Below are 15,620 nucleotides of genomic sequence, written 5' to 3' on the forward strand. Positions count from 1 at the left end.
GTACTTAATACAATCACTTGTGTTTTCTATCAAGCCCAGTATAAATAATTACTACCTGGGGGAGCAATTGGTGTGTACATTCCTCCTTTCATTGTTGAAGGGGGCTCACCTATAGAATTCATTTGGGGTTCTGATCCCATTTGGGTAGTGCTATCCCAGAAATGGTCAGTACCTTTTCCTTGAACCTGAAGAGATTCAGTGTCTGCACTGCTTCTCTGGGGGGCAGTGATCTCAGCCTGGTGCCTTGGCTGGGGGAGACCAGGGAGTTAGGCCCAGCAGGACCAAGCAGCAGGAAGTCCCAGAAAGCAGTAAGGCGAGTAGCAGTAGCTTTGTCAGCCTTCAGGGAGGCACTCTGAGGGGCGGGGGCGCCCCGCAGTGTCTTCTGTAACCACACACTGTCACAGCCTGAACAGCTCAGAGAGAGTAAGAGGAATTTTACCCTATTTTGCATGTCAGCAACTAAATCATTAAACAAATCCCATTAGAGAACATTTACCGTTGCCGATGCCTGTGCCAGAAATAACCCAGCTGAGTTTGCAGTGGTGGCAGCCAGAAATAAAAACATTTGTAAACTGAGCAAATTTCATGTGGAAGTCAGAGGGACTAATGCAGAACCCCACAATTGTCATTTCTTAGACATGAATTACACTTGAAACACTGGCTGTGCAGTCATGATTAAATAATAAGAGACCAGTTACATGGCACATAATTTAATTGTTGTACAAATCAAGACCCTGACCCTACAACTGAATCTTTGTAAAACTCATATGTCTGTGGGGAATCATAGTTAAGTCAATACCGCTCCAGAGAGATCCACTTGGGTCCCAATCCACTTGGGTCCTGTATACTAAACCACTGCAACCAATCACGTATACCTCCTATTAAAAAGTAAAAGAAAAAAGGAAAAAAAAAAGGTAGGAAAACAGAGCAGGTAAGATTTCAAAGTAACACAAAGGAGATAGGATAGGAATTCCATATTTGCAGTCTGAAAATTCAAAAGACCTCGTCACCTCCTGATAAAACGTACTACTGTACGTAAAAAAAAAATGTTTCATGAATGCAGACGGCTACTTTTACAGCACTGACTTTATCACTGCAATTCTCCTGCAATAATGTCAATTACAAACAGGGCACAAATGTGAGCCTTAAAGCACTATGAATGAAATTCGGTCACTGGAAAAAATCTGAACATTCACTGAATCACACACTTTACATCTGAAAGTACAGGTGCTTTCCCCAGGCCTCTAAAAATGTTGCATATTAGAGTTGATGCTTGAATGGATCTTATTACTAAATACTTATGTTTACAATACACATTATTAAGATCATCAACATTAAATCTAAACTACAAATGAATAAGTGTACATAAGGTACATTCTATAAAATGTGTGTGAAGTTTCTCTCATGCTTATTTTGTAACTTGAAGATCTACCCAGTGTTGCCTGGGTCTTTTTTTGGGAGGAGGAGGAAGGGGGGATTGAGGAGGGGCCATGGCAGGGGGGGTCCCATCCAATGGAGACTTATGTCTCCCCTCCCCCAGCAGTCCCTCACTCCTGCCCCCACCAGCCATCAGGGGCCTTCTATCTCCCCTGCCACACCTTCTGCTCAATAAGATCAATAAGACATTGTCACTACTAAGTATCCAAACCAAATTCCACTATCAAAGTTCCACATGGAATTAAGAAAATAAATAACGCTAAAAATCACACTGTGAAAATCAGTCAGTTCCACTGCCTTACTTGGCTTCATTTCACAATAAAGCATATGGACAAAATCAAAATATTTTTGGAGAAATACAATAAGCAGCCAATCTAGTATGGAAAGTGGGTGTCTTCAGTTTGACCCACCTCTGCAGTATCTCCCTCTGTGCTGCATGTGAGTAATTCATTACTAGCTGAACGCTCTCAGCTGCTGCAGGATGAGCCAATTCCACAGGGGCTCCTTTAATTCCTTACTACTACGAAGGGAATTTTACATCTTGAAGCCAACATCTGAGAGTATGGATGGAATCTGCAGCAGCTCTATGAAGTCTGGACTCATGGAGCTACTAAGGAGGTCATGCAGCCATATCCTCACAACTCCTGGGGTGGTATTTTTCCCTTAAGTGATTGATTCATTTGAAGATTGATGGCTGACATCAGAAATTGGCCTTGGATATCCCCATATTGTAAGATTGTGTTGTAGCCCCCTCATCTATTTGATAGCTTGTGAGCTGCTGATGTTGAAGTTTTAATGTGAACAACCACAGCCACAAACAACCACCCTTTCTAAAAGCTACCTCTTCCTCCACATCTCCATTCCAAATAGTGACCAGTTTAATATTTTTCAACAAAACCAAAAGATCTACATTAACAACTGGAGGGGGTTGTGTTTGGTTTTTAGTACTAGCTTCCAGATTTAAATGTGTGCTTCCAGATTTAAACCGTGGGGTTTACAGCAGGAGTACAAGACCACCAAGTATTCAACATGTGGATGCAAGTAAAACTTTTAGCGGGTTGAACAGTAAGCACACAGGACAGAACTTCGGGTATTGGAGCATGTCATTCTGGAAAATGGGAAGTGTCCAACAGTCTTTAACATTGTGTAAAAAACAGGAACATACTAAAATGGAACTTAGACATCAAGCATGAAGATTATCAATTTCAGGTTGAATCTCTGTAGTCCAGTAATCCGGGGACCTGACAGATGCTGAACCACAGCATTTGTAGAACCACAGAAAGTCACTATTGTCTAGCATCATTACCAACACCTGCACTGTTTACTGAGGTCTTAGAAGACATTAGGGGATAAATTAGAGCTAAATAACTGCATATAACACAAAGAGCCAGGATTGGTGGCTATAAACAAACTTTACAGGATCGCAGAAAATTTAGCCACACCCATGAAAAGTGGACATCCAGCTAACTAAATCCATGCCAGACCAGAGTGTGCTGGACTGAAGAGGTTAAATCTGTATATTTGTATGAGATAGAAAATATTGCCCTTCCTCTATAAATTAAAATCTTGTTGAAACAAAACACTACTGTGCAAAATTCCACAATATAACCATTTCCAAAAGGCAGCAGCTCCTTCCTAAATACAACATTTACAACAGGCAGCACCTGTACTTCATTCCTGCACTGTAGTTTACAGTGAAGTCTAAATTCAGAGGCACATAACAGCAGCATCCTGCCCTACATGAGTGCCTTCCTGTATGTTACTCAGTATTTCCTTTACTGTTCGTAGCTATTGACAGTGCCCCTATTTTGCTTTCAACAAAACTGAAGGAAGCTCACTATGGGTTTGTTTAAATGTGGATCTAATTCATTCATAACCTTACCAATGTTTGAACCCAAATTCCAAGAACTTATCATGTTCAACTTCCTGGAATATTTTAATTTTTTGAAAGAACAACATAATCAAAGCTTAAAGACTGAGAACATGGAACAAATGTGAAGTGCTCCACTTAAGAAGGAACAATCAGTTTCACACATACAGAATGGGAAGCGATTGTCTAGGAAGGAGTACGGCAGAAAGGGATCTAGGGGTTATAGAGGACCACAAGCTAAATATCAGTCAACAGTGTGATGCTATTGCAAAAAAAAGCCAACATGATTCTAGGATGAATTAACAGGTGTGTTGTGAGCAAGACATGAGAAGTCATTCTTCCGCTCTACTCTGCTCTGATTAGGCCTCAGTTGGAGTATTGTGTGCAGTTCTGGGTGCTACATTTCAAGAAAGATGGAGAAATTGGAGAAGGTCCAGAGAAGAGCAACAAGAATGATCAAAAGTCTAGCGAACATGACCTATGAAGGAAGATTGAAAGAATTGGGCTTGTTTAGTTTGGAAATGAGAAGATTGAGAGGGGGACATGATAGCGGTTGTCAGGTATCACATGGAGGAGGGAGAAAACTTGTTCTTCCTGGCCTCTGAAGATAGAACAAGAAGCAATGGGCTTAAACTGAAGCAAGGGAGGTTTAGGTTGGACATTAGGAAAAAGTTCCTGTCAGGGTGGTTAAACACTGAAATAAATTGCCTAGGATTATTGTTCGCCAAAGATCAATGCCCACAAAACAGATATTAGACAGGATCACAAAGAAAAAACAGTTTCTTGACATTTCAACCAGAAAGGACATTGTCTCAACGACTTAATTATCTGCATCCTGCTTCAAAAACCTTTCAAGAATACTCTTGAAAGAGAATCCTCTGAACTGTCATTCATGCTCAAATTCGACACTTTACGCTTAGGTTTGAACAAAGACTCTAATTACCTTACCCATTACAAAGATAGCTTCCCCAGTTATCACCTCTAATATCATTAGCTCACAGACATTTACCTCCCCCCTCCCCATCCCTCTTCTGTTCTGAAATTTGATTTGTCCTTTTCATATATGTTCATTTTTTTGATTGTATCCTTTGGTATATATGGTTGTGACAATTTTCTTCCACTGTTTGATCTGAGGAAGTGAGTCTGGCCCACGAAAGCTCATCATCTAATAAACCATCTTGTTAGTCTTTAAAGTGCTACATAGTCCTGTTTTTTGTTTCAGCTACATCAGACTAACACGGCTACATTTCTATAACTAATAGAAACTATGTCTCTGTTTTCTTCCCATGTCATGAGTCTTGGAGCCATTAAAAGCACAGTGGAAGGGAGAGCCCCCAAATCACCATGGCTTGTTTCTCCATCATTCCTGGAAGCATATGGAGGCCCCTCTTCAATGGTGCAACGTTTTGCTTCCTATCAGATGATATTTTTGCTAATTATCCCTGTAGAAGCTAATGGTTTTTTGGTAGGGAAATAGGGGATAGGCATGCTGGGTCTGCAAATTCTCATCCAAGAGCTGAGTGTAGGGATGCCTCAATCAATGGGGCTGGCCCTACTGAATCAGAAAGATTTCAAGGTGACACCTCAATCTCTTCTCCCATGTCTTTTGATGATACTGAGTCAACTTCCTGAGCCTGCTGGCACCTCTATAGTCCTTCCTTCAGCACCACCCCCTTGACCAGCTGCCCCTCCCATGGACTGCATCAGTCACCCCTTCTCCCCCTCAGGATCATCCAGTATCAAAACCAGGACCAGTGCCCAGATTTGAGATTTCGCCCCCGCCGCCTTAGATTAATTTCTCACCTACCCAGCATCATCCAATGCTGCCCCTTGGACCAGTACCCCTCAAAGGAGACACTCTTCCCTCCCCTCCTCCCCCCTCCCAGCGCCATGGGCTTCATTTCTCACTCACTTCCTGCAGAATTGTCCGGCCCCACTTCCTTCTTCCCCCTACAATCCTGCCCTCCCCCACTCACTCCCAACAGTCCGGCCCCCAACAATACAGCCCCCCCCCAACCTGCCCTCCCCCCCCCTCACTCCCAACAGTCCAGCCTCCCGCCATTCATTCCCTCCCCGCCCCGCTCACTTGCAGGTCCCTGATGCACCTCCTTCTGAACTTGTTTTCAAAGTGGCAGCTGAGCGGCAACACCAGCCCCACCCCCTCCGCCTAGAGCGAGACCTGGCAGCAACCCGCCCGCTGGGCCCTGAGCCAATCGCAGTATTGAAGAGGGGCCTCCATATGCTTCCAGCAATGGTGAGGAAGCCGCTTCTCCCCGCACTGCCAAGCTCCGTGCAGCCCTGGGGAGAAGTGTCCGTCTCTCATCTCTTCCCTCCCACAGTACATTAAAACCTTCTCCTGAAGGAAAGGTTATCCTATGGAAAGTTTGGTTGGGGTAGGTCTTATAGTGTCCAAGTTATTAGGGCACAAACATTCTCCTTTATATATTAGATTCTATGAAAGTCTTACATATCCACAGCAATGAAAGCGGCAATGTAAATTAACCACACTGCTGTGCTAATGTACTTTGGATTTCTCTCAGAATGTTCATCTCAAGACCTGAAAGGTCAATTCATTTTTTGTGCTCTATTCCATTTTTCATTCTGTGATATGATGTCCAAAGAGAGTCCTGCATATTATTCAAGTTGGACCACTCAACATCAGATGGTCATGAACTTTCAGTCACTACTAGCTTGAGCAAGGTTTGAACTAGTGATTAAGATGTACATATATAGGCCTATCTATATCATAGGACTACCTCTTCCTGGAACAACATCCAACTACATGCTTCCGAACAACTGCACCTGCAGTTTCCCTACCTCTGAATCCCCACGAGTTTGACATCAGTGGTTCTCTCCTCCTTACAGCTCTTCTTTGGGTGCAGTTTATTACAAAAATGTATTGCAAAACAGTCTATAGCAAAAGTTCCATAACAGAGACTCTCCCAGCCAATTTACGCAGTATTTAAAATAGATCCTCTAGTCTAGTGGTTCTCAACTCGTTTCAGTCCATGGACCACCAAGCTAATCAAAAAAATTTTGTGGACCACCTCCAGCACATGTAGCACAGAACGAATGACTCAGCAACTGCTCAGCACGATGGCAGCAGCTACACTGACGCTCACAGCCTCAGACGGAAGTTACTGGCAACACAACACGGATGCGTCCTAGGTGACGTACCACATGCTTGTGAATACGGAGTAAAACAGCCTAACGGTAGTGCCTGCTCACGTCATGTGACGTTGGACAATGTTCCTGTGGACCACTGAAAAAGTCACCATGGACCACCAGTTGAGAACCACAGCTCTAGTCCCTACATGCCCCACATAGCACACTTCAGCACCATTCAACATACCTGGGCTCTGTTAGAGAGCTTATTCTTTCAGCCTCCCACTTCCCTGATCCTTCTCACAAGAATGGATAACAACAACAGAAGTCTGAAGATGCAAACAATTGGATGTTTATTGGGGTTAGTTTTCAGCAAGCATGAATCCAGTTTCCTTTCCTTCCCCCCACTCCCCACTCACTTCCTGTTTGTCCCCCATGTACACAGTGACCATATTTTGTGAACCAAAAATGTGGAGACACAGGAGCCTCATCCACAGACCCCATTAGCCCTACTCCCTGACCCTTAGGCCCCATCCCTGAAGTAGTACTTCCTGGGTCAAGATGGTCATGACCAGAAGGGTATTATGTGACTCCCCCCACCCCTGCCACCGCCCCACCCCAAAAACTCCTCCCACCATCTTCTACCAATAGGGATAGGTTTGGGCCCCATAGGACCCTCTCCCATGTAACTATACTGCAATTGCATTAACCCAGGCCCCAAACCTAGGGTCCCATGACACTGCAGCGCTAGGGTTCCAACCTCAATTCAAGATGAGAGCCAGGATCTGAGACCTATTACTTCGCAATGTAGATGCAGCTTCATTTGACTCAGGGCCTGGGGGTCATCCAGAACTAACCCACAATTATATGGGACAGGCTCCTTTGTCCTCTTAACAGATGACGCTGGCCAGTTCCAATTAACTGGTAATCTGAAGGGGCTGGACCAACTTCTCTGCTGCTGCAGGCAGGGGGCTGCTCCAGCCCCGCAGATGACCCACTGCAGAAAGGGGCTGCTCTCATCCAGAGCAGTCCCTGTCTGTGATTGACCTGAGGGCCCCACAGGCAGGGATTGCCTCAGTGTCCAAAGCAGCCTCTCTTCGTAGAGAGTCTAGCCTGCTGCGGACAGGGGCTGCTCCAAAGGGTGCTGGGAGCCAGCGACAGCCCCAGTGACCTAACATTAACCATTTAACTTATTAATGGGAATTTATATCCCTAATGAGATGGACTACAATTGCATTTTCTGACGTTACTGCAAAACTATCAAGCATCCTTAGTTTCCACAACCCAGAATGACGATACTGAAATAACATGACAATTACAGGGTGGAGAAGACCATGTCACTAATCCTCATCACCACTGCTTGACAGGTGCATTTCCCATGGAGCTCAACGGGGCTGGGCTATTTTAAATGTAAAGCTACTGAGAAATGTATATGTCAATAACATGATGGCAATGCCTATATTAGGTAAATAATACCTAATAATAATTGCAGCGTGAGACCACTTCCCAACCTGCTTACAAATGGCCTGATCCAATTTAAATTTTAAGCTAGGATTCGTGTCAACATAATTTGTTAACATACCCAAGAAGTTCCAGTTAACATTTAGTCACCCTTCAAAAATAAGGGACCAATCTGTAAAAGCCATACTGTCTAATAAAGGCAATAAAACCGGGGAGACTGAATTAACTTCTGACAGCAGTGCTTCCTCTCACTGGAAGAGTTTCATTTTGTGTCAGATAACTCAGAAATGTGCTGTCACAGGTAACTCCATCTGGGTCTAGGCAACATACAACCCAAAGACAGAAGAACAAATCCCTTGCAACAGGAAGGCACAACAACTTACTTCTTCACAGAGCTCACAAAGGGCTTGTTTACCCAGACACACAAGTCATGACAACCCTCTCTAGAGAAAGATGATACATCCTGCCTCTCTGTGGACGTGCCAAGTATTTTCACATGGCACCTTAACACCCTGTTTAAATCTCAACTGCTTGGATAAGGAAGACTCAAAGAGTCCGTCCATCACCCACTGATTTCACCACCATCGTAACAGAGCCAATCTCTGTGGGCTCTTGTGGAACAACAGGGAGCCTGGGGCAGCCTCTCAGGGGAGAGGCCAGGGGTCCTCTATTTCAGTGGTTCTCAAACTTTTTGGCCTGTGGACCACCTAGCTCAATGTAAACCTTTCTGTGGGCCACTACTTGCTAATGGAAACTCACCATTAACTACATAATTACGCCGAAGCCATTTTACTAGTGCTGCGGCTAGGGAGAATGGCTTAATTTAAGTTTATTCTTGTCTATTCTCAAGTCTATTCTTGACCACATGATGCTGCTTTGGAAGAGAATTAGTTGCCAGCTGCAAAGCGAACTGAAGCAAGTGTCTGAAGTATGCATATTAGGATTATATGTACACTTTCTCCAGAGGCAAGACCAACATGTGGAGGACACAGCACATTATAAACCCTTTATTAGTACAGGATGGCAGGAATCCATTAGATCAGAGTGGGCAAAAGGGCCGCCATCGGCCAGATCCGGCCCGCCAACAGGCCAATCAGGGCCTAGGGACAAGGGAGTGTGCAGCGCTTAGTCAACCAGCAGGGCTGACTAAGCACCAGGTGCCAGAGGGCAGGGAGCAAGAGACTTCTCATGCTCCTCCTCCCCAAAGCCCTGATTGACCTAGGTCCTAAAGGGGAGCACACGAAGTCTCTTCCCACCACCAGGGGCATGGGCACCTGGAAGGAACCACCAGCTTTTCAGAACAGGTGGAGGTTCCCCCAGGGCGGAGGCGGGGGGGGGTGAGGGAGAGAGACACAACAATGAGTGTGCACTCCCCCACCCCCAGACCAATCAGGGTCTGTGAGTGGGGAAAGCACAGTGTCCTGGCCCTGCTCCTTCCAACCAGGGCCCTGGGCCCACACCTGCATTTGATCATATTACTGCTAGAAAATGGCTTATTAAAGAGTATTTTTTTCCTTGAAAGATTCACACTCTCAAATCTGGTATTACATAAAATACTGCATTAGCAAATTGTTTTTAATTTCACAGCATTTCACTGTGAATGATAATCAAAATGAGCATTAAGACTGATACTGAAGTCAAACCAATTACATGGAAAATTACATGGAATTAGATTGTTTTAGAAGTATTTGTGAATTTGTTAACTACATGTTAATTTCTCATTAACATAGGTGTATAGATATTCACATAAAATCTTGAACCACCTTTCAGCAAATAACTTTGCTACAACCCACACTTTTTGCACTTTTCCCCCTAGATCCACCTACATAGCGTAGAGCCTCTGAATATTTATGTGATGCTGGCAAACCAGGTGTCAGCTCACAGCAGAGCCCCAGGCCAATTCACTTGATCAATATTAATGCACAATGTGACTAATAAATGCATCAGGAATGTATTTGGTGATTAAATGTAATGAAAACTAGTGGGATGTTATTACATTGTTTTCACTTATCTGTACTCCATTACTACGTAGTAGCAAATATTTACGTTATTTATAAGCCTGTAACTAAATAACCCCAATGATAGAGGAAGAAGCCCTGTGGAATGTAATGAGACGTGCTAATTTCAAAGCAAGCAGTCAATGTGTGTGATGGGAGGCATGGATCGGGGTCATTTTGCACTCCTCCCCCCCACACTAGTACCCAAATCCAAGACAAGGAAACTAATGATCCAACCAGCAGACCAAATTCAGTGATAAATCCTGATCGCGTTGTGTGATGACTGGAGGTCAAGAACTCAAAATGCTTTCCTTCCCCTCCATCATCATCGAAGGAAAAGCCCATGTAGATAGAGACTCTCAACTTGTTTTCCAAAGAAGCTCTAAGTATGGATTCAAGGAAAGAACCCAGATCTCTGGACTCTTAAGGGAGCGCATCAAATGTATGATTTTTGTCTAAAGTAACCTTTAATAATAACTGTCTGGGTGGCACGACAGACCGGAAAGCCTAAAGGAACTGTGTATGACTCACTCCATGGCAAGATTGGTACAATGATCCAGGGATTCACATTGGTCACTGGTGTAGTGAAAAATATAGAACATCACCAGGTTGGACCACAAAGACCTTTTAATACCAGACTTGAAAAAGAATCCTCTAACGTGTCATTCATGCTTAAATTCAACACTTTACGCCTAGGTCTAAACAAAGACATTAATTATCTTACCCATTACAAAGACAGCTTCCCCAATTATCACCTCTAATATCATTAGCTCACAGACATTTGGTTGGTTTGCCCCATTTTCTGACAGTCTCTGCCCTTATATACTTACTCTCATTTGGAAGCCACTCCAGACGGTGACACAATTTATAAAAGTGATCTAGTCTATCACAGGTCACCACAAACAGGTGACCTGGGTCTCAAATACTAACCAGAATTGGCTAGAAAGTGTGTAAAGTAATCCAAGTATTTGTCTCAGAAGTACAAGTATCTTGAAGCTATTCTCAAACAAAATACGAGAATTTTATTTTGATTAGACTTAAATATACTATCCTGTAAGAGTTTAAAAAAAAAATGTTTACAACACATTTTTATGGTTAAGTTAAACAGCTAAAACACTTAGCTTTGCAAGGCATGAAAAACACTTCAGCACCATTTTCACTTGAGTGGAGATATGCACATAAAAGTTAACTAATAAAGTTAGACAGGCTTAAAAAGTGACCAGGAAAGAAATTGTCACCTTCTCAAGTTCTACCACTAACTACTGTTTAAGAAGAAAATTAACAAATCTAATTTTAAACAAAGGAATGTGACAAATCCAGTTTCCTTTTCTTCTGCTTCCTGACATCTGGCTCTCTTCTATTGTTTTCAAAAGCTACCAGTATCCTGAATTATCCACACAGAATTAATTGTTATAACAACTTACCCTGTGAAGAGTCACTGTGTGTTGTTCCCATATAGCTGTTTCTTCCATTGTTGTACTCTGATTTAAAAAAAAAAAAAATAAGGTAAGAAATTTTGTATACTGACAGTAAAATCTAAGAGCTCCACAACACCTCCATTGGAACTCAACAAATTCATATTCACACTTACTCACTAAGAGTACTAAAATTGAGAGAACATAGTTTGTTTTTTTTCATTTAGAAGTCAGGAAACAGATCAATGGAACTTCCTGTGTTTTTAATTAAAGAGTCTGGAAAAGGGCTCCCTATTATATTCACCTCATATTAGTTGCAGGACAATTTTCAGTGTCCATACAAAGTACTAAGTTAGTACTATGATGCATCTAGGAACTGCAATTTGTCTTATGTTAACTGCACTTTCCCTTTTAGCGTAGAAGTTTCCCTTTTCAAAACCAAGTCAAAAATACAGAAGGAAATTGCATCCAATTTTAAACACTACATACAGATTGATCATCCCTCGTCTGGCACCCTCTGGACAGTCACGAACCAGGAAGTTTGCTGGACATGGGGAGGAGAATGCTCCCCACCCAGCCAACAGTTCCCACTCTCCTCCTTACCACCAGCCAAGACCCCTGGGAATGAAGGATCACCCACCTAATGAGTGGAGCTACTTAAGCCTGGTTGCACTAATTAGGTACCTGGACCCTGGAGAAAACATGAATGGGAGGTGGTGGTGGTCCCGGAGGAAATAAGGGGTAGGTGGAGAGACAGTGGGATCAGAAGAGGCAGGAGGGTGGAATTTGGGACAGGTAAAGATGTGTGAGCCAGAGAAAAAGAAGTGACTTTCCCCAGCTCCACAGCTGGAGAGAGATGGCTAGAGTAAATGTTTCATATTGCTACAAACCCTGAATTTTTGCCTTGAAAATAAAGACTTTCAAGACTACACCGTGTGCTACAAGAAGCAGGTATTCAGGGAAGGAAAAAAAAAATAGAGCCATTAGGAACAAGGGGCTCTTTGGCGAAAGAGCAGGAATAAGTCAGTAGGCAATATATGAGAGCAGCACTGAACCTCCACCTATCATGCTGCTGGATTTCCTTAATTTTTAAAAAAGAGTGTCCAGTCTAGTACATTTCATAACCAAACAGACAGTTACTTAATAAAAATGAATCAAAATGTGAACACACTCAAAACAACTTAAACTCGTTTTTATTGAATACTTTGTCTTAACTAGGCAGACACCATACAAATCACTTTCAAACAAAATCACTGAAAACCATCACGAATATAGCATTAGTGAGATTGTTTAGATACTAAAAGGAAGACACCTTGACAATAAAAAAGAGAATCCATCTGTTTGCTGAACAAATAATACTCTACAGCAAACATTTCATGTTATTTTCATTTCTGGATAGTCTTACTCATCCAGCTTTAATCTTGGCAAAAAAATGTTTGTTAGCCCAAATACTCTTCAGTAGCTTTGAAAGAATTGTTTGTGCTAATAAACTAAGCTTTCTTAATCCAATTTTGTTGAAAAATAACCCATTAATTTATATTGTGGTCTATCACTTTCTCTTAGAAAGTCAAGTTTCTGGTTGAATGCTGCTTTGTGGGCTGTAATATTGAAATCAACACCAAGGGAAAGTTAAGAAGTCCCGAATAAAGTGGAAATTCAATGTACTAAGTAGAATACACAACTCAAGATGTTACATAACTTTTTATAGCCATCAAGTAGTTTTCTGGTTTTTTAAACATATACATTTAAATTCTTTCTGAACAATGGCACCCCGATTCCTACTGTTCAGTGGTGTATGTAATTCCTTATGGTAATACAAAATTAGGCTTCACATCAGGGTACAATCTGCAATGTTACAAACATCAGATAATTCAACTGTGTAGTGATAAATCATATACACACTTTTGTAAAGATACAATAATGAACTGCAACACAAAAGTATGCTCAAGAATAAGATAATTCAATCAGAATGCAATGATATCTTACTGAGTGGCAAAATCAACCAACCCAACACTGAAATTAAGCCCAAGCACTATAAGCTGGTTTGCTGCAACAGCTTGGACCCCCAGGCAGCAGGGGCTGCTGTCATCCCACACTACTACCTCGGATACAGTGGCAGCAGCGCAGTGTGGCCGGGGAGCTCTCTGGGAGTGGGGCAGAGAAAACACTAGCTCTTGGCCACACCCACAGAGGCTATCGAATAGTCATGTAATGGCTATAATTTGATGTTGTTACAAGACTATTCAATTACATGCTACATAACATCCCTACTCTGTACCTGTTAGACAAAGTAACAATAATAACTCCTTACCTCACAAGGAAGTTTCAAAACTCAATAGATGTTTATGAAGAATTCTGATATTATGACAACAGATTAAATAATAGCTGAAGGGCCCAAACAAGAAGCCAGTGCATGAGGTTCTTCTAGCAGCTGAGATTCCTTCAATGGTGCTGCCCACTGACCAGATCTATTAAGTCACCTGTTTTCTGCAACAAATTCTTGATTGGGGTCTCCATGGACTATCAAATAGTCATGTAACCATTAAAATTTGAGGAGGTTACGTGACTATTCAATTGCATATTATCTAACATCCCTAGTAAATAACCTCCTCAAGTGATGGTCCCTAATGTATTCCACTGCAGGTGATTAACCAAATTCAGAGGAGGATGCTAAGAAGAATATAGAACAGTGAAATGGAGGACAGTCATGCTGAATAAATCCTCCATTGCAGAGTCTTGCACAAAGAGACAACGTGCAACCAAGGTATCTACCTAACGCCATATGGCTGCTCTGGATACATCTGGAAATGGTGCAACATGCACATTAACTATAGTAGGGGTGGGTAGTAATTTCTGAAGGACGGCCACAGCAAGAATTTGGTAAGTGGTCAAGGGCTGCACTCTCATGATATTAATGGCTGAGTGCAGAAGGGAGCGTAGGTGAATAAGAGGGTTGTTACCTGGGGCTGAAGACTTGGGTGCAGGGTCTGGAGGAAACAATCCCAAAGTCTCTTAATTTCTAAAACTATTACTAAAAAAAGAAAAAGAATTATGTACAACTCTAAAAACACGTTGTTTAAGGGCCTCAGATGCAAAAGAAGCAGCTCCAAATCAGACCACACCAAAGAAGAACGAACAGAGGGTGAAGTTTGTTCTGCCCCTTTATCCTTGGGGGAAGCCATGTGGGCCAGAGGATCCTGCTACTTTCAAATTCTCCAGCTCTGGAGATGTGGATACAACCCTCAGCAGAATTCAGATAGGAACCATTATTTAAAAAAAAAGCCACCACAAAAAACTCCCCCACAAAAAACCAAAGCCAAACCAAAAAAATCCACAAAACTGAAGATTGTTCCAGCCTATGGCTGGGGGAACCTAGCTGAGCCCAAACATCTTATGGAGAGTATATTTGCAGCGAGTGAAACACTATCATCAACAAAAGCCAAAGACTAAATTCTCTGAACTCATATGCAGTTTGTTTTATTATAACTCAGCAACCTCATCTGGATACAATATAAAATGACTGAGCCCTGAATTTTTCTGTAAGCATTCAAAGAATCTTACTCCACTGCCTTACAGTGGTAATGATATCAAGTTCCTGCAATATGCGTTAAATATTTTTTCTTATGCCCATTTAATCTATGGGCACACTGCTTAATTTCTAATCCAAGTGCCTGTCCTCCCATCGCTTATTTTGTCCTACTTACTAAGTACTCTGTGAAACCCAATCTTCTTAGCTATAAAGTTACTGATTCTGCAGCCACCTTTGTCTTGCTTATTTCCCAGGAGATTTTCATGTACAGGTATAAAACATAAGTCTAAAAAACAAATCCAGGGACCGTGGCACGAAAACAATTTGAAGATTGCGTCCAGAATACAGTAATTTGAGTGATAAAGCTGCAGCACAGCATTACACTTTCCTTGAGCCAAACATCCAACCGAGTCTAGCCTCAAAACATGGAACCTCAATGCACAGATTTTGTTTATCAACAAAACCAGAATAGACTTAATTCTGTGTTCAATATCCTTTAGTAGCCAAAATAAAGGGGCATTAAAGCACCATTTAAAATTCCAAGTTCTAAACAGACTCAATTGCATCTCAGCTGATATGAATGGAGGATCAGGGCCCTAGTTCTTAAATTAAAAAAAAAAAAACACTTCTAAGAAGTACCTTATTAACTGTAAATTTGTTCATCTCGCAGAATCCATCACTGAACAAAACATTCATTTTAGAAGAAAAATAGAGGTTCAGAAAAATAAATGAGACCATTTAATCAGTCACTGAGTTGCCTAATTTTTATTCATCATCTTCCTAAAAGTTAAAAACAAGTCTCCACT

General features: G+C 42.1%; 1 protein-coding gene across 8 annotated transcripts in view; it reads right to left on the minus strand.

Moving 5' to 3' along the window:
• TJP1 (tight junction protein 1) overlaps positions 1–15,620 on the minus strand; it is a 299,612-nt gene that overhangs the window by 95,069 nt on the left and 188,923 nt on the right. For all 8 annotated transcript variants that reach the window (XM_075897730.1, XM_075897727.1, XM_075897726.1 and 5 more), the window contains one exon: positions 11,295–11,351. In XM_075897730.1, coding sequence (XP_075753845.1) covers positions 11,295–11,351 — 57 coding nt within the window. The remainder of the gene's footprint in view (positions 1–11,294; positions 11,352–15,620) is intronic.

This window comes from Pelodiscus sinensis, chromosome 14 (genome assembly GCF_049634645.1).
Source record: "Pelodiscus sinensis isolate JC-2024 chromosome 14, ASM4963464v1, whole genome shotgun sequence".
NCBI classification, from domain to species: Eukaryota; Metazoa; Chordata; order Testudines; family Trionychidae; genus Pelodiscus; species Pelodiscus sinensis.